Raw genomic sequence first — 27,568 nt, 5'->3', positions numbered from 1 at the left:
TAGGCAAACTAGGGTCCAGAGAAACCAAAGTGCCCGGCTTGACTACCCCCGTAAGTGACATGGGAAGGTTTGTAAATGTGTGTGGTGATTTTATAACCTGTTGATGGGAGACCGAGGCTTCAAAGATGGAGTAGCGTGTGCCCAATTACACCACCAGTAAGCACCACCAGGCAAGGAGGGGCCAAGTCCGTGTTGCTTTCAGTTCAATGTTCTTTCTGAGCAACACATTTGGTAATACTGTATATGACAAAGCCTTGGGGGCAGCCAATCTCATTGCTCATTCAGATAATGTAGGTAAGAAGCTGCTAACTAGGAAAAAAACATGAGTGTCACTAGAGATTAGGCATGTGACTCCCCTCCCTCAGACCTTGACTCTCACCTTTTTTGGATGACATTTGGAATTTTCGGTTGTCAATACTGTCACTAGGAAAAGGGCTGTCCCTTTCTGAGGGGATGTCAGGTCGGTAGTTTAGGGACCAGGATGGCTGGGGAAGGCCTGGAGGGGGAAATGAAGAGAATGACCTCAGGAAGGGCTCACTGGAGAGTTAAGTATGTGTCTCTCCCTGGCCAGCACGAGGGTGGGGTCTAGTATACAGCCCTGTATCCCCATCTCAGGAGTGGCCAGCGTTCTTTACCTTTCCAACCGCTGAAAGCTTTGTGTATATTACAGACCACATTCCTACCCTTTTGGATGTATTTGGAAACCTGCATCCCCATGTAGCCTGCTAGATAGACTTGTACTTCCCGAAACCAGGTACCTTTCCCCTTCTTCATCCTACACAACGTGTCTGGATTGAGCAGAGCCTTAGAGGTCACCCATGCATTTTACAGTTGAGGAAATCTAGGCTAGAGAGGCAAAGGCTATGGAAGCAGCAAACACAACGGCATTGTAGTCCATTTGACTCCCTTGCCAATCCACCAAATTCTGAACACATACTTCTAAACATGCTTCAAACCACTAGGATTATAACCATTTTATTGTTTTTCTGGCAGCCAGTTTACACTCCTTTGGGTCTTTTGGTCACTGTTGTTGCAGCTGTGAGGGGTGTATGTTCAAGGCAACCTAGTGCCTGTAATTTGTTTACTCATTGCTGTTATGGGGTCCACATACAGGCGGCTGCTTGCTTTCATCGTGTCTTTCATGGTTCAGTGAAGGATGATGGTCAACCCACAGCTCCCTTTCTGTAGCTTTATTTGTTTAGTGTACAAGTGTCCACGCGTGCTTAATGCTACTACGAGTCTATATAGTATATTGTGTGCCTGAATACATATCTCTTACCATGCTGAACGTTGAGTGTGTGTTGATCCTCTGTGTCCATTGGGACACATTGGGACATTGTCAAAGACATGTCTTAAAGGAATTGCGTCCGCCTAGATGGTATGTTTAAAGGTTGACGAGAATCTGCCTTTGCTTTTTGTTCCGGTGTTAAGAGAAGATGCATCTCGCTGTGCTCTAGGTCAGTGGTGTGCCTGTCTCTTAGCCTGGCTGGCTATCCAACCTTGGGGGTCGCCGTCACGTTCCGGGATGCCCTGGCACGCCTCCCTAAGAGGCGTGGCCTGAACGCCACGCCCACGCCCGGGGGTGGGAGGATCTCCTTTTCAACGCAGAAACAGAGGGAGCCCGGCCGGCGCCGCCAGCAGGGCTCCGCCCACACGAGGCTCCGGCCCGTTCATTGGCTGGGTCTGTGGTGACGTCGTCGGGTTCACAGACAGTACTCCGAGCGCCCAGCGCGCGGGAGGTATTGTGCTTCACCCCAGCTTTGTTCAGTCGTCTGCTCACCTGGCTCTGGGTGCGTCCTGGCGGTGCAACCCGGAGCGGGTGCCAGCAGCCGCAGCCGCCGCCGCCATGGTGTCCCCGGTCACTGTGGTGAGTGCGCGAGCGCGCGAGCCCGCGGCCAAGCCCCCCAGGCCTGGGACGAGGCAGCGGCAAGCCCGGCCGCCGAGGGGGGCGGAGGAAGGTGCTGTCCCCTCCGGGGAAGCGGCGGCTGTCACGGTTTTTAGCTCCTCACTCTTGTAGCGCCCCTCCTACGCGCGCCCCTCGTCTGCCCGCGGGAGGGAGGAAAACATTGTGCACGTGACTCGGAAGCGTGACTGTTGATCCATGAGTGTCTGGAGCGGGTCTGCAGGTCTTGGCCTGGAACTGGATGCTGCAGGCCGTAGGGTTCTGCGTGGTGGACCCTCAGGGAAGCATTCGAGAGGGTGCAGGGGGGGGGGTGCCGACTTCCTGGGAATGCCCCAAGTTTCTCTTAACATTGTAGGTGCAGGAGGTGACGCCTCTGTCTTAGTAACGCTGTTCAGACGATAGGTGAAGGTGGACCTCTCTCTGTTGACTTGACCTCCTTTCCAGACTTTCTCAACTCCAGCCTTTGAATTGTCTCTTCACACTTCTAAGGCTGGCTTCTCAGACTGTCATGATTTCACCACCTACTGCCAGTTTCTTCTAGGAAGTATGGGCCTGGGGAGTAGGGGGAGGGGGAGCAAAGGCTGACAGGTGGAGCTGGGCATCTTCCCCCCCCCCCTCCGCCCCCAATTTCCTCCCTTTGGCCTTGCCCTCACTCTGACTATCCCTGATAAGGGAGTTTCCATGGGAAGGGAGTGTCAACTCTGCTCCCATCTCTAACCTCTGGAAAAACAAGAGCAGGCTTGTACTCTGGACCCACTATATGTCTCTTCTCTACCCTTTCCTAGTTGCATCAGGTACCTGGTTGCCAGGGAATCTAAGTGTCTTGTCCCTTCAGAGCCCTGTGTGGAGTGGCTTGCTCACACACAGTCAGAGCACTTTTGTTGGATTATGGGTCTATAGGGAACCCCAACTGCTCCAATTCATGCTCAGAAAAGCCGGGGGCGGGGGGAAGGAGCTTCGGGAGACCACAGAACATCTGCAGAATCTCCCCCCCCCCCCCCCTGCTCAGACTCTGCCTGCAGTGGCCTTGAGTAAAACCTTTCTTTAGCTGCCCTCCCCCTAATCCAGCTGAGACCCAGTCAGCTGGCCAACTTCCCCCTCTCAGTTCCCCATCTCCTCCCAGCCTGTCTGCTGGCTCCAGATCAGAAGCCCTCCCCACCCCCCTTCCTGTCTCTGGTGCCTCAAGTTGCTCTTGTTCTCTGGGAAAGAAATGGCCAACACCCCCTTTTCCTAGCCCTGGAAACCTCTGGCCTTTCAAGCACTGTTTCTTCCTCCCAACACAGATCTAGTTCTCTTCCCAGCATCCCTAGCACCTCTCTTTGTCCTTGATGCCACCTTTAGTCTGACATAGGTAGAGTGGAAGGTCGGGTGGGAGGGGGGGCAGAACAGAAAGCTTGTGGGGTGGAGGTACTGTCACCCCTACATTCCTGACACTCACCTGGTGTTGCTAGGGCTCTAAGCCCGAGTCCTGGCTCTAAAGCTTGGGTCATGAGTTGGCCAGTCAGTGCATTTCTGTGGTTTCCCTCTGACCTTACTCCAGTTCCACACAGCTGGGAGCTTAGGCTAACAGGGAGAGGTGGTAAGGGGTGCCTGGAGAAGGGGAGAGTAGAGAGCCAGGAGGGAACAGGGCTGGGCTGCAGAAAGGAGTATCCTAATCGGCACTGTTGGCTCAGTGAGTGACGACTCTGGCCAAGTTCCAGGACCTACAGTGGACCAGAGTGACCAGACAGTGGAGCCCTTGCCTGTCCTGGTAAATTGAGCCTCAGGGTGATAATGGCTTTCACATCCTGCTGGCTGCTTGGAGCCAGACGGGCTAGGTTTCTCTGTCAGAACTCTTTGTTCTCAGTGGTATAGGGCTGGGGTGTGCACTGCAGCCTTGGGGAAAGGTGTAAGATTTTTAGATCTCACTGTGGGCTTTTGTGCCCCTAACCTCTGAGTATTGTCCTTGTTCTGTCTCCTCCAGGTGAAGAGTGAAGGACCCAAACTGGTGCCCTTCTTTAAGGCTACCTGTGTGTATTTTGTGCTCTGGCTGCCTTCATCCAGCCCATCGTGGGTCAGCGCCCTTATCAAGTGCCTGCCCATCTTTTGCCTCTGGCTTTTTCTTCTGGCTCATGGTGTTCGATTCCTGCTGGCTCACCCCAGTGCCTCCCTCATCTTCGTGGGACTTGTCTTTTCTGCTGTGGGTGATGCCTTCCTCATCTGGCAGGACCACGGATACTTTGAACATGGTCAGTAGTTACAGGAATTGCCTGGGTGGGTACTTGGGGCTGGAGGAAAAAGGGTCCTGGTTGGGGCAGGATGAGGCTGCAGAAGAGGGAACAGGGAGCTGGAGAGTTTCTGAGGCTGGGGACCAGTTCTTTAAGGGAGAGTGTGAGAGTGTGAGTTTAAAACTATGGCTGTTCTTACCCCCTCTTAGTCCCAGAGCAAAACTGCTGGGTTATTCCCAGTCCCCTTCTCTCAAGCTCTCAAGGACTCTTTAGCCACAAACCTTCCTTTAGCAGTCTTTATCCTCTCACCCTTTCAGGTCTCCTGATGTTTGCTGTGGCACACATCCTCTATGCTGCAGCCTTTGGCATGCGGCCACTGGCTCTGCGGACAGGCCTGGTGATCGGAGTGCTGTCAGGCCTGTGCTATGCCCTGCTCTACCCTGGGCTGTCAGGTGCTTTCACCTACCTGGTGGGGGTTTATGTGGCCCTCATCAGCTTCATGGGCTGGAGAGCTATGGCAGGGCTGCGGTTGGTTGGGGCAGCCTGGCGGTGGACGGAGCTGGCGGCCGGCGGTGGTGCTCTGCTCTTCATCCTCTCGGACCTGACCATCGCTCTCAACAAGTTCTGCTTCCCTGTGCCCTACTCCCGGGCGCTGATCATGTCTACCTACTATGCTGCTCAGATGCTCATTGCCCTGTCAGCTGTCGAGAGCCGAGAGCCAGTGGGAGAAGACTACAGACTGAGCAAGGCCGACTGAAGGGACTGGGGTCTGCTCACCTTTCTCTTGGGGCTGGGGGCCCAGACTTTGGGGTCATGCAGGAGCTGGATCAGTAGGCGGCTTCTGGGAAAGGGGCAGGCTTGAAGGGGGGTAAGCTGAAGGGGCTCCCAGGAAAGCTGGTAGTCCAGGATGACCTGGAGAGTTCAAAGAGGCAGCCTCACATCCCTCACCTGAGTCAGAGGTAGACATCTCCTCACCCCATCAGGACTGTCAAAGCCCTCCTGGAAGGTGATGGTGCTTTTTGACCCCTCTCTTTTTATTAGATGCAAGAGTGCGACTTTCTCTTACGCCCAGGACCAATGGCAGTGCCAGGCCCCTCCATTCCCACCTTTTCTCTTCCAAGATGAGCCACGAATGAGGAGTCCTGAAAAGCTCCTTCCCCAGGCTCCCTAGTTAGGAAGACTGGTTGAAGGTGGAGCCTTGTTTTCTGTGTCCAACCTTGTTACTTCAGCAGTCTTTTAAGTGGCAAATGGCTGTCTCTCCATGGTAGAGGGACTTGGTTGGTCTGGAAGCTTGAGGGCACCAAGGTTTCAGATTGGTCCTTGTTCTCTCACAGGCCAGCTCAGGCCTCATACCATCACCCTCAGTCTCTGTCCCCAGGGCTAGGGTGGACCATGCCAAAGGAAGGGGCCAGTCTCCAACTAATGTCTTTGTCCTACTGTCTGCAAAAGACCTAAAGTGGCGGGCCTCAGCTCCTGAGGGGTGCTTAACCCAGCTCAGAGCTGCCCCCCACCCCCACCCCAGCACACCAACAATGCTTTCTTCCTGCTCTGGGAGTGAGTTCTAAATGACACTTTAGGGTCTTAGACCCAAAGCACAGTCAATGCAAGGGGAGCGAGGATGGGGTAACTCCATCCTCTACTGCCCGTGTGAAAAAAATAAAATAAAATAAAAACCCAAGGGCCATTGGCTTCCTGACTTGTCTGCCTGTGTGGCACGTGCCTGTCCCAGACAGGGGGTGGAGGCATGGTGCCAGAAGCCCTGCTTGTCCTCACAGCCTGGGTCAGAGTCATCTTGGCTCAGGCATCTTGGCACTAGGCTGGCTCCCTGGCTGTGCTGACACTTGTACTTATTTCAGTGGGTCTTGCTTCCCTGGTGGTGGTGGTGGTGGTGGTGTGTGTGTGTGTTGGCTGTGTGGTTGTGTGATTATAGTCAGGAGGGGGAGGGTGGGGATGAGTAGTGTCTTGCCATGTTTCTGAATTTGTCCTTGACATAGTCCCCAGTGTGTGGGTGCCCAGACATCTTGGTTACCCTTAGCCCTGCAGTGTCTTTGGTGCTGCATTGCCCCAGCCCAGACCTGCTGCTTCTTCAAATGGTGCAGATTCATCTTCTATAGTTGGGAAAGAGGGGGGAGGATGGGATTAGAATAGCTGATGTTTAGACCTGAAGCCTGGGTACACTATTATTTTATCGTGGTCCAGAGGCCTTCAGATTTTAACCAGCACTGCTCTGGTCCTGAAAGTAGAAAGGGCCATTGATGAATATGCCATTGGTATATTTTGGGGGGAATGTGAGATAGGAGAGTCAAACCTCATGGGTACTGAATGATTTTTTTTTTTCCTTTCCAAACATTTAGTTCTTGTTGTTGTTATTTTTGGTACTGGGGATCAAACCCAAGCCATTTCACATGCTAAAATGATTCTTTGCTATTAAGCTGTGTATTGCAATGAGCTGTTAAGCTAGACCCAAACTTAAGTTTTTATAGAGACCTTTCATGGGGACAGAGAGCAAAGTAATACATCGAGTAGGGTTCCGGGACCCTCCCTCATTACAAGCCTCTGGTTTAAAATCCGTCAAGGGATTATTCTACTGTAAAACATATTTTAAACCAGTAAGCTGTCTGGGCAGCTCCTTCCTGCTTCCATTGGAGGATGGCTGGATGCTAAGGGAGCAAGGTTCGGATCCATTTAAACTGCAGAATGCTGACCACAGATCTACCAGGAGTGAAGGCATGGGAGGGAGCAAGATGGGGAGAGGAAGGAAGTCAGCTAACCGTGTCCCATGCTCGGAGGGCACAGTGAGGGTTGAGAGTGGTTGTGAAGAGGGTAAGGTAGCCCCAGGGTGACTTCCTGTGGGTGGGTTTGGAGCCAGTCCACGCTGTTTGTGTGCATCCCAATGATTCCTGTCCCACCTGCTCTCAGGAGCAGGGAGTGTGAGCTCAGTGAGTTTCTCGTTCTGCGCCCTCACTGCATTGTGGGTCCAGTGACAGGAACTGGAAGGCAGACTGGCTGAGAGGCATCCGTGTCGGCTATGATGCTGAGACCTGTGGCCTGGGGCTGGTATGAGGTGCTTCGCGTTCTGAAGAGTCCCAGTGATCAGTGTTAGACTTGACTTGCTAGACTAGACTTGGCTTTGAAAGATCCAAACAAAGATTTGCTAGTGCTCAGGAAAAACCTGCAAATTGCTAGACTTAGAGTCACTACGTAGAAATTGGTCCCTAGGTCTCCTGAGCTGGATTAGCTATGGGATCAAAAGCTGCCATCCAGTCACACTTGGTATCTTCCAGGAATTGTACTAGGTACTTCCTCATAACCCAGTAGGTGAGGAAACAGGCTGGTGAGGCAACGGTGGCATTGTGTCCCTAAAACTAGCTAGAGTGACTTGGGGATCTCTGGGTGTGTACTAAGAGCTGTTTCCCCACATCCACCCTGCCCATGCCCTCTTGGCTTAGGCCTGTCTACGTAATTCAGCAGTCATTCTGGAAGCCTTGTCTTCTTAGTGCCTGACACTTAGTTGAATATTTAGGAGACAGAGCAATGGGATTCCTTCTCATCACCCTGCAAGGAAAGACTTCATCTCTTAACTGGCTGAAGAAAGATCGGTAACTATGAAGACCACAGCCGTGGAGGTGCACCACTACAGAGAGTGAGGGAGTGAGAGAGCAAGAAGCTGGAGAGAGAGGGAACAGGATGCTGGGATTTGAATGTGAGGATTGGGAGAAGGTTGCAGGAATTTGAACAACCAAGCATGGCAGGTTTGGCTTTGCATTTGGAGGGATCAGGCTGCTAGCCATGTCGCTATGAAGGACGTAGGCTAGGTGAAGAGTCGGGTAACTCCTCAAGCCTGCACCTCACAAGCAAAAGCAATGGCAGGCACGTGTGAGAGGCGTGGTCCCCTTCAGTCTTCCCAGGCTTTGAGCCTCTCACCTGCCTTCACCTTAGACAATGCTTCTCAGTAGGATGCACACCAAAACAACTGGAGAAAACTTGTAAATGGTGCAGATTTTGTGCAGAACCCTGCTGTGTAAATTGTGACAGGCCAGTCTGCTTTAAATCCAAGGGCCAGTATGTTTTTAAAAGGTGAGTCTCAGCCCATTAGCGTGTGCTGTCACAGTTTAGCAAGGGATCATGAACTCCCACATCTGCAGGTGCCTGGAGCGTTATGTATGTCTTTGATAAGGTGGGAGAATATTTGTACCACTTGGTGGCAGGTTAAATAAACAACAGCGCTAGCCCCTGGTCTTGGATGGGATGGATGTATCCTCCCTCCAGGCCATGCCTGGAGGTGGTTTCACCATAGACAGCACGGAGCGTCTATGGTTCTTGCCTAGTTCATTTTTAGCAACATGCAGTACTCACTGCTGTCCTTTCGTGCGTAGGTGGGAGATGACCAGTTTACATATGCTGCCGGCAAAGTTGTGCCAGAGCTTTGAATTGACAGTGATGTTGACATCACCCTGGTAGATAGCACCAGGAGCCATGGGTTCCCAAGGAAGGTGCCAGTCATGGTGTAGTCCTGGCCACAGACCACAGTGAGTGCTTGAGTCGGGTCAGAGAGTAGGGTGCATGGTGCCAGTCCTGATGATAGAACTTCAGCTTGGTGCTCAGGTTCTCACTGCATAGGTGGGATGGGCACTACGAGCTGCCTTCATCTTAGAGTGCAAAAGATGCCCTGGGGCTGTTTCAATGGAACCTGGAAGACCTGAGTTGTATTCTCAGGTGCTAGGAATTATGGGATACTCAGCTGTGTCCTTTCTTTACTCTTTTTTTTCCCTTCCTTCCTCCCTCCCTCAGTCCCTCTTTCCCTCTACCCTTCCCTCCCTCCCCGCCTCTCCTGTCCTCTCCCTCCCTCCCTTTGTCCTTTTATTGAGACAGTCTCATTATATAACCTTGGCTGGCCTGGACCTTGCTGTGTAGACCAGGCTGGCCTCAAACTCACAGAAAACTAACTACCTGCCTGTGTCTCCCAAGTGCTAGAACTAAAGGTGTATGCCACATTGTACACAGTTCTTAGAGACCCTTGCACACTCACAGTGCTCCTAGCTGCTCCAGGGTTTGACGAGTTGAAGCAGTCTCACAGGTTTTTATGTTTTCCTAGACTAAGGGAGTCTAGATCCTTTCCCTGTACCTACTTCTTGGATCCTGGTATTCTCAGCTCTTTATCCTAGCCTAGAACTCTTCCTCCACACTTCCCTTATGCCAACTCAGCTTTTAAGATCTCCTCTTTGGCCCATTTAGCCCTCGTTTCTAGGTTTCTGATGTTATCTGTATTCCTTCAGACTTAACTGCTGTTTCTCAGAGTTCCAGCCCTCACTCCTACTGGTCCCTCTCTTTATAGCAGGCTTCAAATTGTCTCTGTAATCTTCTACCCCCTCACTATTATCTGGGCCCTTAAGGGTACCTTTTCACCTCTGTATCAGTCCATCACTCAAAGCACTCACGAGATAACAACATCTCTGAGGAGTTTCTCAAAGGGCTCATAAGTGATAGCCTATCTCATAGTTCTCGGATCTTAACTCTTGGGTACCCTTTGGTGACCTTATGTCCTCTTCACCATCAGGGATTCCTGACACAACCCTGACCCCCCAGTCCTGTATTCACTCTGGTCCTTATTGGCAAGCCAGGTATCCATGTAGTACAGCCACCCATTTCATTTTGAGTCACCATTCTGAAATAGCATTTCCTGCTGTGCCATCATGTACTTGTTGCTGAAGACACGCACAGTTGCAGTGAATCGGGTGGGGGCTACTTTCATCCCTCTTCAGGTGACATAGCGGGCACCACCATCTTCCCTTTCATCCCTCTTCAGGTGACACAGTGGGCACCACCATCTTCCTGGAGATCAAGATTATGGCTCCAGGTCAGAGTTACCATGTTGGAGGCCTCTTCAAATAGCTGTAGGTTTGCAGGAGGTCCGGAAATCTGGGAGAATTGGAGGTTTGCTGGCCACCCTGGGGACAGTTGTGTGTTCACTGTAGCCACCTGCCCAGCCTGTTGGAAGATGGAAGGGCACATTTTCCTTCTGTGAGTGGTAGGAGGCAGATGTCCTGGATTCAGAAAAGATGTTTGTGAAGTGTTTTAGCTTGTGACCTTTGGCAAGTTTATGATACCCATTGCCTCATTTACAAGATGGAGACCTAACAATGGCGGCTCATTTTACAGGGCTAAGGAGTAAGGTGTCCACAATGTAGTTAATATTCAATAGAGGTTCACCGTTTTCAGTTTGTGGGGGGCTCTTCAGACCTTTATTGAAAGCTTCCAGTCCTCTGTTAAGAGATGACTCATAATTTTTAGTCGATTCCTCTCCACTGGCTCCTCCTGCCCCTCACCCCTCTCCACTCCTCTCCCTGCAGATTTTACTCTGTTTATCTCATCAGATATGGCCAACCGCAGAATCTGAAACAGGGGTTGTGCTCTAGGTCAAGGTCTCCAGGGCTCCAGGACTCTGAGATAAGAGGGTACAAAAGCCTCTCTACAGTCAAAGGCTGATAAAGCCTCCCTTTGTGGTGTCAAAGTAGGCTTCACTGTCTGCTCACTCGAGAAGGTTGTGCCTTAGGTTGCTTAAACAGCAGTGGGGAGCTACATAGAGTGGGGAAGGATGGCTGCAAAAGGCCTCTGCCACCATCTGTACCTGCCACAAGCATGGGAATTATGCAAGGATTAACCCCAGGCACCCCCTTCCCACTCCCCTGCCTCTGCCCACTGTCTGTACCGACCACATGCAAGTAGTAGTGCCACACACCCTCAGGACTTTTCCTGTACCCGGAATCAGACATGTTTAGGCCCCGTGTCAGGCTTGGAGGTCCTAGGATATCACAGACATCCAGTTCGTCCCTAAATTCATATATCCAACCCCATGCCTAGTTTCTATACTTAGTAGACAGGTACAGGAGCCATAGTGTGTGACTCCAAACTCATTCTGAAGCAAGATCTGATACTCTCTGTAGTCAGAATACTTGGTGTTGCTAATGAGGAATTGGGGATAATTTTTGCCCTTGGTGATGGTTTTCCAGCCCTTGATGGTGATGCTGTCTTTCTGCCAGGTCACAGTGGGTGGTGGTGAGCTCTGGGTAATAACAGGAGGCAGCAAACTCAGTCACTGGAAAGTATTTGGAAGAAGGCTCTTCGGCTTATCAAAGATTCTCCTTCTAGGCTCCAGGGACAGGGATCTGGTGAGTGGCAGAATTAGTCAGAGACAGCAGGACAATGTGGACAGTGTGGTTACACAGAGGGCAGTATGGGGGACAGAATGGGAGACAACTCATAGAAGACTGCATGTATGCAGAGGGCTGTCCCAGCACCCAACACTGTGTGGTTCTAGCCCGGCACTGAGGTCAAACTGGGGGCTCCTGTGATGGAAGACACACAGGTAAGGAAGGACAGGGACCACCCTTCAAATTTAGGCCTCTCCTCCTGAGCCTTCCCTAGGCTCTTTCATGGTCGAGGTACGGGGCATACCAAGATGTCTGACTGCTCCAGAACACTGGGAAGCATTTACTGTTTCATCTGTGTCTCCCAGCAGGTGAGATCTGGGCAGGTAGGTCCTGAGTCTTGTTTCTATATCCCTCCCACCTCCATTGGCACACAGAGCTACTACTTTGGCACAGTGTTTGTTTTGCTTTTTTTTTTTTTTTTCAAGCAAGGGAATCCCAGAGGTTACCCTTGGCTTTGTCCCAACATCAGGAATATGATGAGTTGTTCTTGATCAGAACATAGCCCCATTTTTCTTTGTGGGATGAAGCCTTAGGGGGCCCTGACCCTATAGCTCTGTGTCCTCCCCTGGTGGTGGCATGGTATGGGCCCTCATCTAGCTCCACAGGTCTCTAACCCCAGCCTCACTGACAATTCGGATATGAAAGAAGTTTTTTGGCATCTTGGTCAGGATCCCTGCCATGTAGTGGGTACCCGAGATGGCATCTTCCATGCCCTTGGTACTCTTCTTGCTGCCTTCATCTCATCTCAAGGATGTAGCTGGATGTCCTAGCTACGGTCCCTTCTACAGGCTCACAGCAGCTGTACTGGCTATTTTTGTGTCAACTTGACACAGCTGAGTTATCACAGAGAAAGGAGCTTCAGTTGAGGAAATGCCTCCATGAGATCCAACTGTAAGGCATTTTCTCAATTAGTGATCAAGGGGGAAAGGCCCCTTGTGGGTGGGACCATCCCTGGGCTGGTAGTCTTGGGTTCTATAAGAGAGTAGGCTGAGCAAGCCAGGGGAGGCAAGCCAGTAAAGAACATCCCTCCATAGCCTCTGCATCAGCTCCTGCTTCCTGACCTGCTTGAGTTCCAGTCCTGACTTCCTTTGGTGATAAACAGCAGTATGGAAGTGTAAGCCGAATAAACCCTTTCCTCCCCAACTTGCTTCTTGGTCATGATGTTTGTGCAGGAATAGAAACCCTGACTAAAACAGCAGCCAATGGAGATGCTTGAGTTAGAAAAGTGGTTCTCAGCCTTTCCAATGCTGCGACCCTTTCATACATGTTATAGTGACCCTCAACCATAAAATTGTTTTTGTTGCCACTTCATAACTGTAATTTTGCTACTGTTATGAATCATGATGTAAATATCTACATTTTCTGATAGTCTTAGGCGACCCTTGTGAAAGGACCATTCAACCCCCAAAGGAGTTGTGACCCACAGGTTGAGAACCACTGAGTTAGAAGAATCAGACATGTTTAGGCCCTGTGGCAGGCCTGGAGGTTCTAGGGTATCCCAGACATCCAGTTGGTCCCCAGATTCATCCATTCCAGTCCCATGCCTAGTCCCTACACCCAGTATGCCTGAATCCTAGTTTTCATCACTTCTACAACAGCTTCCGCAGCAAACACTCTTCATATGGTAACTTGATTACTCAACAATGTGCCAGTTTAGTTATTTTACCAACTTGGTAGTTTCAGTCTCCTCAAAATTCAACACACCCAACACATTCAACTCATCTACATTCAAAACCCAGATTCAATCTCACTGTTGCCCCCACTTCCACTGACAGGATGTCTCCCCATCTCATGTCTGGGACTCAAGACGTCCTAAGCATCCATTCAGCATCCTTACTTAACCCCAACATGCCCACTCACTTAGCTAACAAGAGAGAGCAAAGCTTGAGCAAACACTCAGCCCACCCCGCCCTCTCACTGTCCCAGATGCTCAATCTTCACTTGTTAGCTTTCTCTTGAGTGTGAGCCCTGCTCCTCTATGCCAATTGCCAGAAGCGAAGACATTCTCTCTCTGAAGGGGCTGGTTCTACGAATGTGTTGGTCCTGGCCTCATAGTAATAGGACCCTTGACCACCACAGCACTGCTTGGCATGCTGGGATGTACTAGAGTGGCCTTATACAGAACTATAATTCAGAGTTTCTAGTCCGTGTGCTGTCTCCACAGCATACTCTGTGCTTGAGGTAGGGAGATGAGAGGTCGGGAGGCCAGGAATATCTCTGAGATAGGAGATAAAAGAGTGTGAAACCACAGAAGAGGAGAAAATGGGATGTTAGAACTCCCAAAGGAGCTGGTATGAGGAGAAGGTATGCCCACTCAGCAAGACTTCCTCTGTCCCATCCCCTCCTGGCCCCAAACTTCTGTCCCTAGTACCTCACCCTGAATGGGGTCCTTGTTGACTGGAACCCACAGATTATTGCTTGTCTTTCTTCACTCGACAGAGTAGCCAAGCACTGGCCCATCCCATCCTGGGTAGGGACATTCTATTCATGTCACCAATTCCCTGGTCACATCAGCCACCAGGGGATTCTATAGGTAACAAGAGGGGAAAAGCTGAGAAGGGGAGCGTATATATAGTTCCACAATCCATATTGATTTCTGTCCCTGTTTAAACTACCTTAAACCAGTGATTGTTAACTCTGGTTAACCATTAAATGGGAAATATGTGGAAACCCACCACCAACAATTAGTATCTGGGTCTTAATTCAGAATATCCTAACTGAATGTTCCCGGGGTAGAGGGCAGGCATGGATGTTTATTAAAGCGCAGGTGGTTTTACTGTGTAAGATGCAGGCAATCCAAGTCCTCTAGCTCCTGCCACTCTGGCGCCACAGTTCTCAACCTTGACACACTGACACCTGGAAATCATTTGGGAGGGGTGCAGCTAGTAATTAATTAGCAGTCGTAATTAAAATACCAACACTGCCAAGGGGTTTCTTTGGAAAAAATGAAAGTGATTTCAAGCTTATCTCTAAGTTAGTGTCATGCACCCTCAGCTTCCAAAATGATCTCTGGAGTGAAGAAAGAAGCGTGGTTGAGTCTTGTAATGACATTTGTTCTTCGTTGGCAATCAGCATGCCCTACGCGGTAGTTAGTGAATGAGCCTGTGGCATTCCCTGCAGATCCACACACCTCAGAGGTCTAAGGGCCCCATCCTAACCTGTATGTGCGTCCCTTAACACGAGGCAGTATCTCTCAACTATGGGATTATGATGAGGAAAGCCTTCCTCAGTCTCAGGTGGGTCACTTCCACCCTCTGAACTGACTACCAGAATAAAGCGAGTACTCTGCCTTGGCGGTGAAGTTGGCCACTTTGTCATCTATCTCTGCTGTCTTAATCCAGGGCTTCTTGCCAACATCCTACCATGATAACCAGTTTTACTTCTATTTATGTGCACAGTTACCCAAGAGCCCTAGGAATTGCACTTGGTCTTGGGAGGCTTCGGATGGTCTTGAGACAGACAACAGCTTCACAAATGGGGCTTTGAGGCAAAGGGTCAGAAGGGCTTCTCACTGACCAGAGGTCTGGCTGGCCTGGGGCATCACTGAGCTCTGAGATTTCTGGATCCCTCACTTGTCCTGTGCCCAGCCCTCCTAAGATGTGCTCAGAGAGTTTTGATCCTTGCCTCTCTGAGCCTCCTGCCTACCTAGAAACGGCTGCTCTGCAGCCCCTGGCAAACCATGTTTAGCTGCTACTCACACCATTAGCCCTTCCCAGATAAGTTCTCTCTCTTTTTGGAAGTTCCAGAATACCTGTGCTTTCTCGTGTTACTGTGGACCTTGGGTTACAGCTACTTATCTGTCTACTAGTTTTACCCTTTTAGGTGTTCTGTATCTATGTATCCTTAACACCAAGGATACAGGGGTGGCAAATGAAAATTCAAACCTTCTCATGCCCCAGTTTTGTGGCAAGATGGTGTGTGTGTGTGCGTGCTCGTGCATGCCCATGTGTTTGATGATGTTGAAGATCACAAGGCCAGTTCTTTATCATGTTCAAAACAATCTAAACTCCCTTTCCTACCCCAACTCCAGCTTCCCATTCTCACTTTATCCCTACCCTTTGACCTCCCACTGCATCCCATTTTACTTCCCACCTCAGTGCTCTTTGCAACCAACCTCACCTCTACATCTCAGTCCCACCTCTCTTTTACCCCATCTCCTTACCTCTAACCGCATCCTCACTGTTTAGAAACACACAAGTGACTATCACAAGATGTGTTGTGTATGGTGTGCTTGGCTGTGCATTTGAAAGGCATTAGAAAGAGATGCTAGGGTAAAACCCCTACCTTGTTCCTGGTAGGAAACAGGCTTAGAGAGGTCTCTTGACCAAGGCTACTTAAGATATTAGGGAGTTGGCTTCTGGTTATAAAGTCAACAGACATTCTATTCCCATTCCCAGTCAGAACTTGAACTCAGTCCAGGGTCTCCGTCCCAGCCACCCTCTTTGATTACTGGGCAGCTGGTACTCTCAAACAACCCCATAGCTGTGCACAGGGGCAGTTGCTGTGTGACAGTGATTCTTGAGATTGAATAGGACTAAGCTGATGCCTTTCTGTATACAATTGGAGATGGTGAGCAGGTCCTGGTCTCCCTGAGCTCCTCCATGAACACATGCTTCCTCTTGCTTCCTCTTGGGCACCCACATACCCTCCTTGAACCAGGTCACTTTGGGTAATAACCTTGTTTGGAAGGGCACCTTAATGTAAGCCATGTAGCCTACCTTCATGGTCACCAGACAGCTAGTATTTTCCAGATGGATGAGTCAATGAAAGGAGATCTACAGGGCAAGGCATCAGGGGGTTGGGGAGGAACTGGTGGCAATAGGGGTGTGTGTGGTGGCTACGAGCATACAGGCTGGCCTAGCATCCTTGAACCTTTTCTACCTTTAGGGGACCTTACGTGCAGTGGATATGTAGGCTTCATTTTCTGTGCACTTTGCCTGGAATGTGTTTTTGCCTTCATGCTCTGTGCCCATGTTGGGGAAGATAAGCATGTATTCCTCACCTGTCGACACACCAGGCAAGTCTGTGATCTAGAGGTGAGGGGCGTGCCTGAGTATGAGCATGAGCCAAGTCAACATCTCTTGCTCCTTTCCTCCTCTCAGTCCTCCCTGCCACCCTTCAGACACCCTTTTGTCATTATATACAACTCAGCCAGGGGCCCAGTGCATGTCTGACATGCCACTCTTCATGGTTTCTAGATGTTCTAAGGAAAAAGGGCACGGACTGACTGGGTCAGAGTGTTGGTGTAAAAGAGAAGGAAGGGGAAAGAGTTGGTACCACACTCATGGGAACATTCACGGTTGCTGTGTCAGTCAAAATGTATGAGAACCAGGTAGGCAATGGTCAGTGGGTGATGAGAGTGCAGTGAACAGGTGGAGGGGTGCTGAAGGAAGCTCAGAGCCTTGGCAGTTAGGAAGACCAAGAGATGCTTACTGGGAAATCAATTAGTGGAAGATGAACCTCTGGGACTTAGCATGCTCTCTTGAAAGAAATAGATGGCAGAGATATAGGTGGTTAGTGGAGTTGGGATTTTAGTTGTATTTATACTGGTCTGGTCTAGGGGGCCCCCAGACTCACTGATGTGGTAAGAGTCAGTGTGGAGTAGTTAGGGAGAGGGAGTAGGGGATGGTCAGGATCAAGAAGTTTGGGATAACTAGGGTTGCTGGAGATGGTCAGAATCTGGAAGTAAAAGATGAAGTTAGGTAAACTGGTTTAGAATCTGCAAAGCGGAGGAGATTGATTAGAAGTATCGATGGTTAGACTATGAAAGGTTAGAGATGGCCAGAATTGGGAAATGGAGGAGGTACACGTTGATTATGGTCTGGTGGGGGACTGGAGCTGGGAGCTGGGTAAGTCAGTGTCCATCAGGAGGGTATGCTGGGGTCAAACAGTTTGGTCAGTTTGGGTCAGCAGAGAGTGTGTGTATTTTCCACAGTGAGGGTGCAGTACTGCAGTATTCGGTGGGGTCCCCACCCTCCATGGCCACTGTGGTGTATTCCCCACCATCTTTGCTCTGTGCATCATTAACTACCATCTCAGTTTGCTTGCTCACACTGTACTTGAGGCTATGTGACAGCAGTCACTCATCTTTCTCTGAGGGTAGTGACACATCCTTAGATATCAGATCACATTCAAGGTGTGGGCTACTCCTCTCTCTTACATATGCATTTTTGAAGCTGCTTATAGATTTAAAGGGAAGGCCTATAGACAGACTAATTTTTAGCACCCTCCCAAATCACTACACGTTTGCTGCAGGTCTGTGCGCTCCTCCCTCTTTTTCTGACCCTAGAAACCATAAGAACTCGAGGTAGTAGTATATTTGTGTACAGTATGTGACCCAGGGAAGTGCATGGCAGAGAGAGTGTTGGCTTTACACAACCGATTTACCCATCTAGTCTGTTTGCTAATATGTGAATTAAGACAACAACTTTTATATCTTTTTTTTTTCAAAAACAATTTTTATTAGATATTTTCTTCATTTACATTTCAAATGCTATCCTGAAAGTCCCCTATACCCTCCCCCCACCCTGCTCCCCAACCCACCCACTCCAGCTTCCTGGCCCTGGCATTCCCCTGTAATGGGGCATATGATCTTCGCAAGACCAAGGGCCTCTCCTCCCATTGCTGGCTGACTAGGCAATCCTCTGCTACATATGCATCTGGAGAGACAAGCTCGGGGGCGGGGGAGGGTACTGGTTAGTTCATATTGTTGATCCTCCTATAGGGTTTCAGACTCCTTTAACTCCTTGGTTACTTTCTTTAGTTCCTTCATTGGGGGTCCTGTGTTCCATCCAATAGAAGACTGTGAGCATCCACTTCTGTATTTGCCAGGCCCTGATATAGCTGTCTCTTGTGAGGTTATGCCAGTGCCTGGCAAACTTTTATATCTTTACAGTCAGGAGTCCTCTTGCCCTCCCTCTATATCAGATATCTTTCTGATATCTGGGCTTTTGTTCAGGCTGTTACTTTGTGTGGGCATGCTGTTTCCTTCTCTGAAAGCTGAACTGCCTTTTATTCTTCTGGATAATCTCAGGGCTTTGTGACATTGCCTTCTTTTGGCTCCCCACAGCTGCTATGCCTACCTCCATCAGAGCAATGCTGAATTCGTAGGACAGATTCCCAGTGTGGTTCACATGTGTGGCATCCCACTGTCACACACATATGCAACAACTGCTTATAATATGGGAATATGTCAGATTGATGGAATACGTGATGTGAGAACTGTAACGCTGTTATATAGCTATTTCTTGAACTGACACATTCCTTCCTGGAGGGAATGGAGGCCTCATAAGACACCTGAAGCTAAGGAAACTTGCAACTCTCAGGAAACAGAGGGTTGCAAGGCTACATTAGGGTCCCACGGCTACATTAGCAGTAAACCATACGTAGGTAGAGGAGACTGAACACTGAGCAGGGAGCTCCAGTAAGGAAGCTTTTGTGAATTGTCACCCACCCTGAGGTGGGGATTTGGTGATACAGTTGATTTCAACCCCTAACTCTTGCAAGTGAAAGTAACTTCAATAAATTCATTGGCTCACCAGGCTAGACTTGGTAGAATAGTCTTTGGGCTATTGTCGGTGCAATCTGACAATTTTGGGGAAGAACAGATGTGGATCCTCACAGGGAAAGTCTCACAGCTAAGAGCTAGTACGTTTTTGGTCCATCGTTACTCAGCTGAGTGTTGACCCTGGCTTAGTAACTATTATAATTTCACCTTCACATCTGCCTCCTCCACTAGAAGAGCCTTCTCTTTTCAGTACCCATCACAGAGTCTTGTCAAGAGCAGATGGTGGAGGATGGATAGATGGATGGATGGATGGATGGATGGATAAATGGGGCTGCTGTGACAGGAATTCCATCTGTCCAGCTCTCACTGAACCACTTGCAATGGACAGTGAGACAACCCTTCTGTACCAAGTTCCCAACTGGGCTGAGAACCTACACGTTGCTGAGTCTGGCATCTTTGATCCTAATCGTGTGAGTCAGACCATTCTCAGACGGTCTGAAATCTCATACTTGTGATCCTTCTTCAGCTGCTTCCTGTGGAACTGCTACACAGAGTCATTCTCTTCCTTGGAGGCGTGGATCTCAAACACAGCCGTCTGCCATGGTCACCGCCACCAGTTTCATTTCTTCCATGAACTTCAGTGGCTTATCTGCAGCAGGAAGCAGGGAGGTGGAGTTCAGGGGTCATTGACCTTCTGTGGCCTACAGCTGGGAAGCACTCTTCCTTTTGTTCTATTTGCTAGTCACCATCTGCTCTGGAGTCCCATCTTATGATACTTACATAGTCTCCCCATACAGTAATATTAACATCAGTTAAAAAACATTTATGTAGTATTAGAGATCTGATAGGCATTATTATAGCTAATTTTTAATCTAATTCACATAGGTAGGTTCTATGATGATTCCCCATTTTACAGACAGAAACTAGGACAAAGAAGTTAAGGAAACTTGCTCTAAATTACACATCTGTAAGTAGCAGAAGCTGGGAATTGAACTCCAGAAATCTAGCTCCAGAGTTTGTCCTCTTAACCACTATGCTACACAGTCCTGTGATATTATTTCATAGTCTCTATATATTTCATATATCTATACTGTATATCTCATGTTTTCTTTTTGTACTAACTCCAATCCCCATGTAGTCCTTTCATGCACAGAGCACAGTTCTCTCTCCAATATAGCCATAGACCCCTCAAGGCCATTTTCTTTCCCTGAACCCTGACAGGCCTTTTGGGCCTCCATGCCTACTTTCATATCCAGCATTGCAAACTATGCATTTATCTTAATTATGTTCTATTGGTTATAAAAGAAAGTGCTTATTTGGGACTTACAGCATCAGAGTGTTAGTGACCATAAGTGCCACAGCAGGGAGCATAGCAGCAGGTTATCGGGGATGGCACGGGAGCAGTAGCTGAGACTTCACATCTTGAGACATAATTACAAGGCGGAGAGAGCTTACTGGTAATAGCATGGGCTTTTGAAACCTCTATTCCCAGTGATACACCTTCTCCAATAAGGGCACACCTCCTAATCCTTCCCAAACAGTTCCACCAAACATATGAGCCTAGGGGGCCATTCTCATTCTCAAACTGCCATGGTGCTTATCCACTTACCTCTCACAGTCAGGCCCTAGGTACTGGCATTGCTCATGCTTGTGTTAGTAATAACCTGCATGCACTTGGTACCTACCTACCTCGTCAGCTGACTGTAGCTATAGGCCATTTACTTATCAGAGATTCTAGATACAGTATTTAATTTTAGGATTAAATGTTCACCTCATTGAGTAATTTCAGCCTTGGATTTGTACAAACCTAGAACATGGAAGAAATCTGGTAACCCTTCGAGTTCTTAATCTGTATGAACCGGTTAGATGCTTCTTGCTAGGAGCAGAAGTTCAGTTACCTTCAGGGTTATTTACACTTGATCTTAGCCAAAAGGCTGAGAAGCGATCCTTCAGGGTTATTTAATTCAGGTGTTCTGTTCAAACGTGGGTAGACAAGGGCATGGGAAGAGGAAAATCACAATTTCAGATCAAAATGAAAATGGCAGAATGACTAGAAACAATGTCTAGTAACCAGCCTCTTTCAATGGTTTCAGAAGGTATCCTCTTGATTGGCTACAGATTATGAGAGGGTCTGAGAAAGCAGATGGTGTAGAAGCCATGGTAGGGCCAGGGTGGTCCCTGACTAGGCTATTCTCACCTTGACCCTATCATCTCGGGATGGGGTCCTTCAGCTCCATGATGTAGGTGAAGACATTGGTTGTGTCAACCTTGGTTTCTGCATCTTCTGGTGGCTTCAGAATTCTAATGACCTGGGAGATTGGTTCATCAAAATGCAAGGATCAGAGGCATTTGGACTCTGTTTAGTTGTGTCCAGAATCCTGGAGGAAACCCCTTAAGGGGCTAAGCTCATTAGGTAATACCTCCTGCTGCCCCACTAAACTAATTGATCAACTGGAAGATGGAAGAGTAGGGTTGTAGGGGGATAAGGAAGGAACCACCATTCACAGAGCACTCATTATGTGTCTGGGCCCAGGACACAGACTCTATAATTTACATGGTCAGTGCTTAGCAAGAGTTTGTTGACGGAGCAAATACATGACAACAATAGAAAAATAAATGTGCGAGAGAAGTATAGTTTTTGCTTATGTAGAAACTAAAACTCAGAGAGATACCTAAGATAGCAGAAGTGAGATTTGAACTTAGGTCTGGCCGAGTTCATGTGCATGCAACTCAGGATATGAAGTGAGTCAAGGTAGGAAGGTAGAAAGGAAGGTCTCTAAGTAGGAAGGTGCTAGGGTCTCTCACTGCATTTGTGGTACACAGCCTGGCTCTGTGTGTGTGTGTGTGTGTGTGTGTGTGTGTGTGTGTGTGTCTGCAGGGCAGGGGAGAAGCCCAGGTCCCTGTTCCCTGCTGGGCACTGACCTTCTCATCTCCCCACTTCCTCTATTATGGTTTCCAGCTTCTGAGCAGTCCTTCCAAGTCAGGAAAACCATGGCCCATACAGACCTTTGAAAAGTCCTTATTGGGTACCTTGGCCCAAATCATCAGCATCTCTTTTTCATTTGTCACCTCCTGCTTCTTTTTTTGGGGGGGGGAGGGGGCTGGTCAGGGAAACCTTAGATTGTAAGAGGGGGACCAAGATTGTCACTCACTGTTTCCTTCTGTACCGACCTTGAGACCTTGAGATAACCTTCCACTCTCTGTGGGCTTTGAACTCAGGGCTTTTGTGACAAAGCCTTTGAGATGCTTCAGCTGGATGGGGGGGGGGCTGCATCCTAGGCAGGGGACCTCCCCCCACTTCCCATCTTTTTAAACAGCTTCTTAATCTAGTTTTTTGTTGCCCGAGGATAGAAAGAGGGCACAGACTGACAGTCAGACATCTAGTTCCTGGGGGAAAAAGCCAGGAGGAGGAGGAAGAAGAAGAGGAAGAAGAGGAGGAAGAGGGGGAGGAGGGAGAGGAGGAGAAAGAGGAGGAGGAGGAGGGGGAGGAGGGAGAGGAGAAGTAGGAGGAGGAGGAGGGGGAGGAGGGAGAGGAGGAGGAGGAAATGACAGGCCCAGCCTCTGTTTCCAGAAAGGATGGTGTAAGGGCATCTGTGTGCTCATTGTTTGTAATGTACCTGTAGTCGTCTGAGTCACCTGAGGTCAGCTATTCTAGGTGGATCAGAGTTACACCATTAGAGGGTGGGGGTGGGGTGGTGGCACAGAGATTTTCTACAAGAAGGGAAAAGAAAAAAAAAAGAGGGCTTTTTTGGGGGGGGGTGTTGGGGTTATGTGTGAAAAACTGGGCAAGTCGTGGGTATGGGTGTGTACAGTCTGGTTCTACAGCAACAGCATCAGCTTCCACATCATACTCTCCCTGCGCTATGAGCTCCTCAAGGGCATGGATCTCCTGAGTTGGACTTTATATTCTATTTTCCTGAAGTGAGATGAGTATTTCATTTAATGCAACTTATATGTTTGTCTCAGGCCCTGGCCTAGACCCTAGAGGACAGAGGAGTGAATACACTTGGTTTGCTTCTGGTGTCGATGGTGCTCACAGGCTTTCAGAGCCTGTTGAATGTTAGGGCGTGTGCAAGAAGTGACTCTCGGGAAGCTTGTGTGTGGGCAGAAGATCCAAAGATGGGGCTGTGGGGAAAGAAGCTGACTTTGGTTGGAGGAGGGAGGCAGTACTATATCTTTACAGTGGGGAGTGGGGGAAGGGCCTTAGAAACCACAGGCTCTCCCAGTGACCCGTCTCTCCCTTTCATCAGCCTCCCGAAGTCAGAAATTGCAGCTGTGCAGCAATTCTCTGGAAGTGCCCCAGAAGGTGGATACCTTAAGGATGGTTGGTCCTTGACAAGTCTTTTCTGGAGGCTCCAGGATCTTCAGCCCCTTCTCTAGGACCAGTCCCTTACTAGGTCCCTGTGTCCCCCAGCTCGGTGTCCCTCCATCCACTATGACCCCTCTTTGCAGTACTCACTATGTAGCCATCCACTGAGTCCTAGTTTTGACCAGTTACTCCTTTGCTGTGGTCTGCTGGACTCCACGCTTCCCTTCCATCTGCCTGTATCCCTGCCCTCTGGCTTTGCCCTAGTGATTCTTGCCCTGCAAATAATTTTGGGCCCCTCCTTGCTCTGGCAACACCTCAGCCCCCAAGTCTCCTCCCATCATGCAAGTGTCCCTTTCCCCACCACTGTTTCTGGGTTGCCATGGTGGCTCTCTGAGGCCTGCAGAATGCCCTGGCAGGGGGTCAGCGGGGTTTTGTGATGAGTGGGTGTTCTCCAGGCTTCTATCTCTTTGTGGTCCAGCCTCACCTTTAGCATGTGTTCCTTGTTGATTTTGTTATAGAGGATCTTAGCAGTTCTCCCCTTTTCCTCCTCCAGGATATGGTAGGCTTGGGGGTTCCCTGCACTAGGGTTCTGGACAGTGCTTTATTTCCTATGGTGGACACAGGACATGTTTTACTCCATAGCCTGTATGTTGGAGGCACTGGTACGCTCTGCCTCCTCCTGGGGATCTGGGTCCAGCCTGGAGTAGGAGGGACACAGTACTCAGCTTGTGTATTGGGGGAGACTGGAGAAGGCGCTGGAGAAGAAAAAGGAACGGGGGGGGGGTGTCACACTCTCAGAGAGATGAACTCAGAGTCACTTCTCCAGGCACGGTGCTGGAACTCAGGGCCACAAGCAGACAATGACACTGTGCTGTGTCCTTCCACAACTTCCTGTGAGCCAAGGGAGATGTCAGGAAGCCTCCAGGTGGGAGTTCAGGCAGGGATTGAGTGGGCAGAGCATGGAAAGCAAGGACAGTGTGACAGAGGATGGGAAGCCATCTGTGGCTGAGAAAGGCTTACATCAGAGATGATAGTCATCAAATTCTGTCAAATTTCAGCCACTAGGGGACACTAACACCTCTTCACCACTCAGTGGTCAAGGACCTTTATAGGTCACTTTGAGTCTCATACAGATGTATAAAAGGAGACGTTTAAAGAGGTCTGTGTCTGTCCACCTGTCCGTCTGTCCGTCTGTCTCTTGGGTTTCTCTCTGGAAGTTCTGGTCCTCTAGTGTAAGGTGCTTGGGCCTGCTCCCTCTTGGGAGGGCTGTAACTTAGCTGATTCTGTTCTAGATTTTTTCAGCCAGTCTGTGGGTTCAGTGTTGATTTTCTTGGCAGTAGTGATACTTGGGTGAGGGGCAGGACACATTGCCAACCCCGAGGGGCTGTCTCTAGACTTCCATAATGGAATGAGCATCACCTCACTTCCTGGGTCTCCTTCTTGTTTTGTTTTCTTGCAGTGCTAGGGAGTGAACCCAGGGCATTGCACTCTCTAGGCCAGTGCTCCATCACTGCAGTATAAACTGTGGGCAATCTTCACGGGTAGTAAGTTATCAATGAATAGCAATTGCCCTGCGTTATGAAGCCCTTCCCCTGTGTCATGAGCCACGTGGGGCCCATATCAGAGGTGATTTTGTTGATCCTCAGGACAGTCCAGTGAAGTAGGTACTTTTGCTGTCTGTATTCCTCTGAAGGATTGAAATGGAAAACACTCTGTTAAGACACACTCATGCCTTGATTTTAAATAGCAACCATGACCTTAAACAGGCCATGGTAAGGCTGCACTTTGCCTGCAGATGTCTTTTATTTGACCTCCACAAATGTGTAAACAAGAAGTAGCCGTCCATGGAAAGGGAAAGATGTCACATGTGAATTTCAATTGCTAGTTAGTGGGAGGTGAACCACAACTGTCTCCTTCGAAGGTTGTTCTCTCCAGCATCCCCCACTCTTTCGCCATTTCCTGCCTGAACTCTGCGGGTCAGTCCTTTCAGCCCTGGCTGCACACCAGAATCCCGAGGAGCTTATAAACATTCCCGATTTAATGGTCTGCGGAGAGACTCGGGCATGGCTAGTTTTTCCAGCCCCACCCCTATGCTGAGATGGCTCTAATTCACAGCTAGGGCTCAGAGTGATGAGAAGAAACCAATGTGCAATTTCTAGTTTAGATCATAGACCTTGAGTCCTTACTTCAAGGCTCTTTCTTACTGGTCAGAGTGATACGGTGTTTATCGCATGACCTTGTACACAGAGGACTTAGACTCCGTTCTTCTGGGACCTTGAAGGCAGATGCAATGGCTGTAAGGAAAGCTACTCAATACCCTGGCTCCCAGCCATCATTTAATCGCTTGCACCAGAGATGCAGCTGGGTCAGACTTGCCCTGAGACCCCCTTCTCAGCTTTCCTTTGGTGCTCTCACCTTCAAGTCCAGCCCTCAAGGATTAAGGTCACTCAGGGCTTTTGTTTATGCTCTTGTCTTGCTGGTGGCTGGGTTTTCCATTTAAGTGGACCAGGATTAGCCTTCCTCAGTGTAGATAAGGTATTTACCTTCCTAAAAGTGTGACATTCACGCAATCTGTTTGCCTCTGGCTCTGAAAGGCTTAAGCAATTGAAGAGTTTGTCAACCCTTCACACACATGTATGGGATTCATGCTTTTCCTAGTCTGTTTCCCCAGAGATTTGATCTGTGCTGACCATCTAGCTCAAGCCTGGGGTCAGAACAGAGGAGGTTGCTGCTGTGTGGGGGTTCCCGAAGGACCAACGCATGGCAAACACTTAGGTTACCCATGAGTGGGTTCAGAGGAAGACCCCATTTCATATTTCCCCACCCATTCCACTTCCCTCCCACGGTCTTGGTTGTCTGGGAGAAGGTCTCCTTGTGGGTGGTGGAGCTGGAGAACTCCATGGACACATATTCTTACACCATCTGCTGGTGTTGAGTGGTTGTCATGGTGATAGCAGGTTCAGGTACTCACCTGTGTGGACCAGGGAGAGGATGAGACCACTGAAGATAAGTAGGAGTAGGAGGGATATTCAGAGGTGGTGGTGTTTGTGTGTGTCCTTGTGTGTGTGTGTGTGTGTGTGTGTGTGTATACACAAGAGGAGATGGGAATGCATAGAGAAGAGCAGTCAGGCAATGGACTTCTACTCTCTGGCCTCTCTTCTTTACTCTCCATCTCTGCTTCCCTGACTGGTTACAAGAACTAGTGAATTTGTTCCTCACCCAGCAACACAAACAATCCCAGGTTCCTGGAGAGGGAAAATAAGGGGCTTAAACTTACTCAGCTGAATAGGGCTCACAGAGGGCTGGAGGACCTGTTGAAAGGTATGTGGGAGAGGAAGGCAGGGCTGGGTGTTTCCTCAGGAGGAAAGGAAGTCAGGCCAAGGAGGAATTTCTGACTATACCGTTCTGGGGTAGGCCTTGCAAGGAAGCTACTTAGCTCTTGTTTAGGGGTCCTGGGGACTTGTAGGATTTGGGATGGTGAGGCAGGTGACTGTTGTTTCCACAGCTCTGCTTCCATGTGACACAGGACAAAGCAGAGCCTTAGCTTTTCTTCCTTATGCTTTTTTGAACCAATCCTTTAATATATTAAAAACATAAAGTACCATAAACATCTCCTTACCGCCTCTCGGGCCCCCAGATAGGGACCTGCATGCAATCTGCATGGGGCTTCCTCTGGATCTCTTCCATGCAGACATGCATATGTGTATGTGGTCTTCCCACTGTACTTGTCAGGAGGCCTGTCAGTCACACAGTTCTGCCCCTGTGTTCTCTCTGTGCCTTGGGGGTCTCCGTATACCAGCTTACAAGGCTTTTTCTTTGTTCTGGATGATAGCCCTGGTGTTGAAGTGAGTGGGTGTACCTGCCTCTTAGTTAACCTGTGTGGTAGGTTTTTTTTTTTTTTTTTTTTTTCCGAGACAGGGTTTCTCTGTATAGCCCTGGCTGTCCTGGAACTCACTTTGTAGACCAGGCTGGCCTTGAACTCAAAAATCTGCCTGCCTCTGCCTCCTGAGTGCTGGGATTAAAGGCGTGTGCCACCACGCCTGCTACGTGGTAGTTTTTAAGAATCTGTTTTGCATATGAGGAAACATGTGTGACTGAAATGACCTACCCAGATTTGTCACCTAGAAAAGCATCTGGGATTCTTGCTCCTCCAGCCCTGCCTTGTCCCAGTGGCCTCCAGGCTTAAAGCCTTCTCCCGGGCAGGTGCTCTGAGGCTAGTGCCCAGTTCCTACCTTATATACCTTCCGTCTCTGGTTCTGAGACCATTTATTCTGCCTCAGACCATATCCCTTTCTTGTACAGAAAGTACCAGTTCGTGGCTCTTTCCAGGGGAAATGGCAGGAAGCCTTAGCTTCTGTACTAACCTGTACCTTCTAACCCTTGAATACTGTGCCTGTGACTTGGAGGCTCAGCTACTGCTCTGCCAGTAGG

General features: G+C 49.3%; 2 protein-coding genes across 2 annotated transcripts; one reads left to right on the top strand and one right to left on the bottom strand.

Moving 5' to 3' along the window:
- The first annotated feature begins 1,713 nt into the window (after window positions 1–1,713).
- Tmem86a (transmembrane protein 86A) lies at window positions 1,714–5,788 on the top strand. Its single transcript, XM_021167775.2, has 3 exons — window positions 1,714–1,867; window positions 3,867–4,131; window positions 4,428–5,788. The coding sequence occupies exons 1-3, from the start codon at window positions 1,847–1,849 to the stop codon at window positions 4,865–4,867; spliced, it is 726 nt and encodes a 241-aa protein (XP_021023434.1). The 5' UTR covers window positions 1,714–1,846; the 3' UTR covers window positions 4,868–5,788.
- Window positions 5,789–8,462: 2,674 nt separating this feature from the next.
- On the bottom strand, window positions 8,463–26,083 carry Igsf22 (immunoglobulin superfamily member 22). The gene is given in 28 exon segments (XM_021166286.1): window positions 8,463–8,575; window positions 8,578–8,643; window positions 8,646–8,722; window positions 9,772–9,815; window positions 9,922–10,029; window positions 10,961–11,171; window positions 11,369–11,425; window positions 11,427–11,456; window positions 11,925–12,059; window positions 12,061–12,129; window positions 12,746–12,809; window positions 13,377–13,445; window positions 13,698–13,787; window positions 15,868–16,053; window positions 16,056–16,130; window positions 16,219–16,323; window positions 17,271–17,522; window positions 19,208–19,322; window positions 19,325–19,427; window positions 19,429–19,477; window positions 21,041–21,137; window positions 21,334–21,371; window positions 21,789–21,929; window positions 21,981–22,080; window positions 22,379–22,474; window positions 23,622–23,671; window positions 23,674–23,745; window positions 25,918–26,083. Coding segments are annotated over 28 exon segments (2,778 nt in total).
- Between the last annotated feature and the right edge of the window lie 1,485 nt (window positions 26,084–27,568).

This window comes from Mus caroli, unplaced genomic scaffold (genome assembly GCF_978045245.1).
Source record: "Mus caroli unplaced genomic scaffold, Mus_caroli_1 scaffold_8, whole genome shotgun sequence".
Classification (NCBI taxonomy): domain Eukaryota; kingdom Metazoa; phylum Chordata; class Mammalia; order Rodentia; family Muridae; genus Mus; species Mus caroli.
This window is presented reverse-complemented; position numbering and strand designations above follow the sequence as displayed.

Coding starts and splice junctions, on each gene's coding strand:
- Tmem86a (XM_021167775.2), top strand. CDS start 1,847: ATGGTGTCCCCGGTCACTGTG. Junction 1,868..3,866: donor TGGTGTCCCCGGTCACTGTG/GTGAGTGCGCGA, acceptor TGTCTCCTCCAG/GTGAAGAGTGAAGGACCCAA. Junction 4,132..4,427: donor CCACGGATACTTTGAACATG/GTCAGTAGTTAC, acceptor TCACCCTTTCAG/GTCTCCTGATGTTTGCTGTG.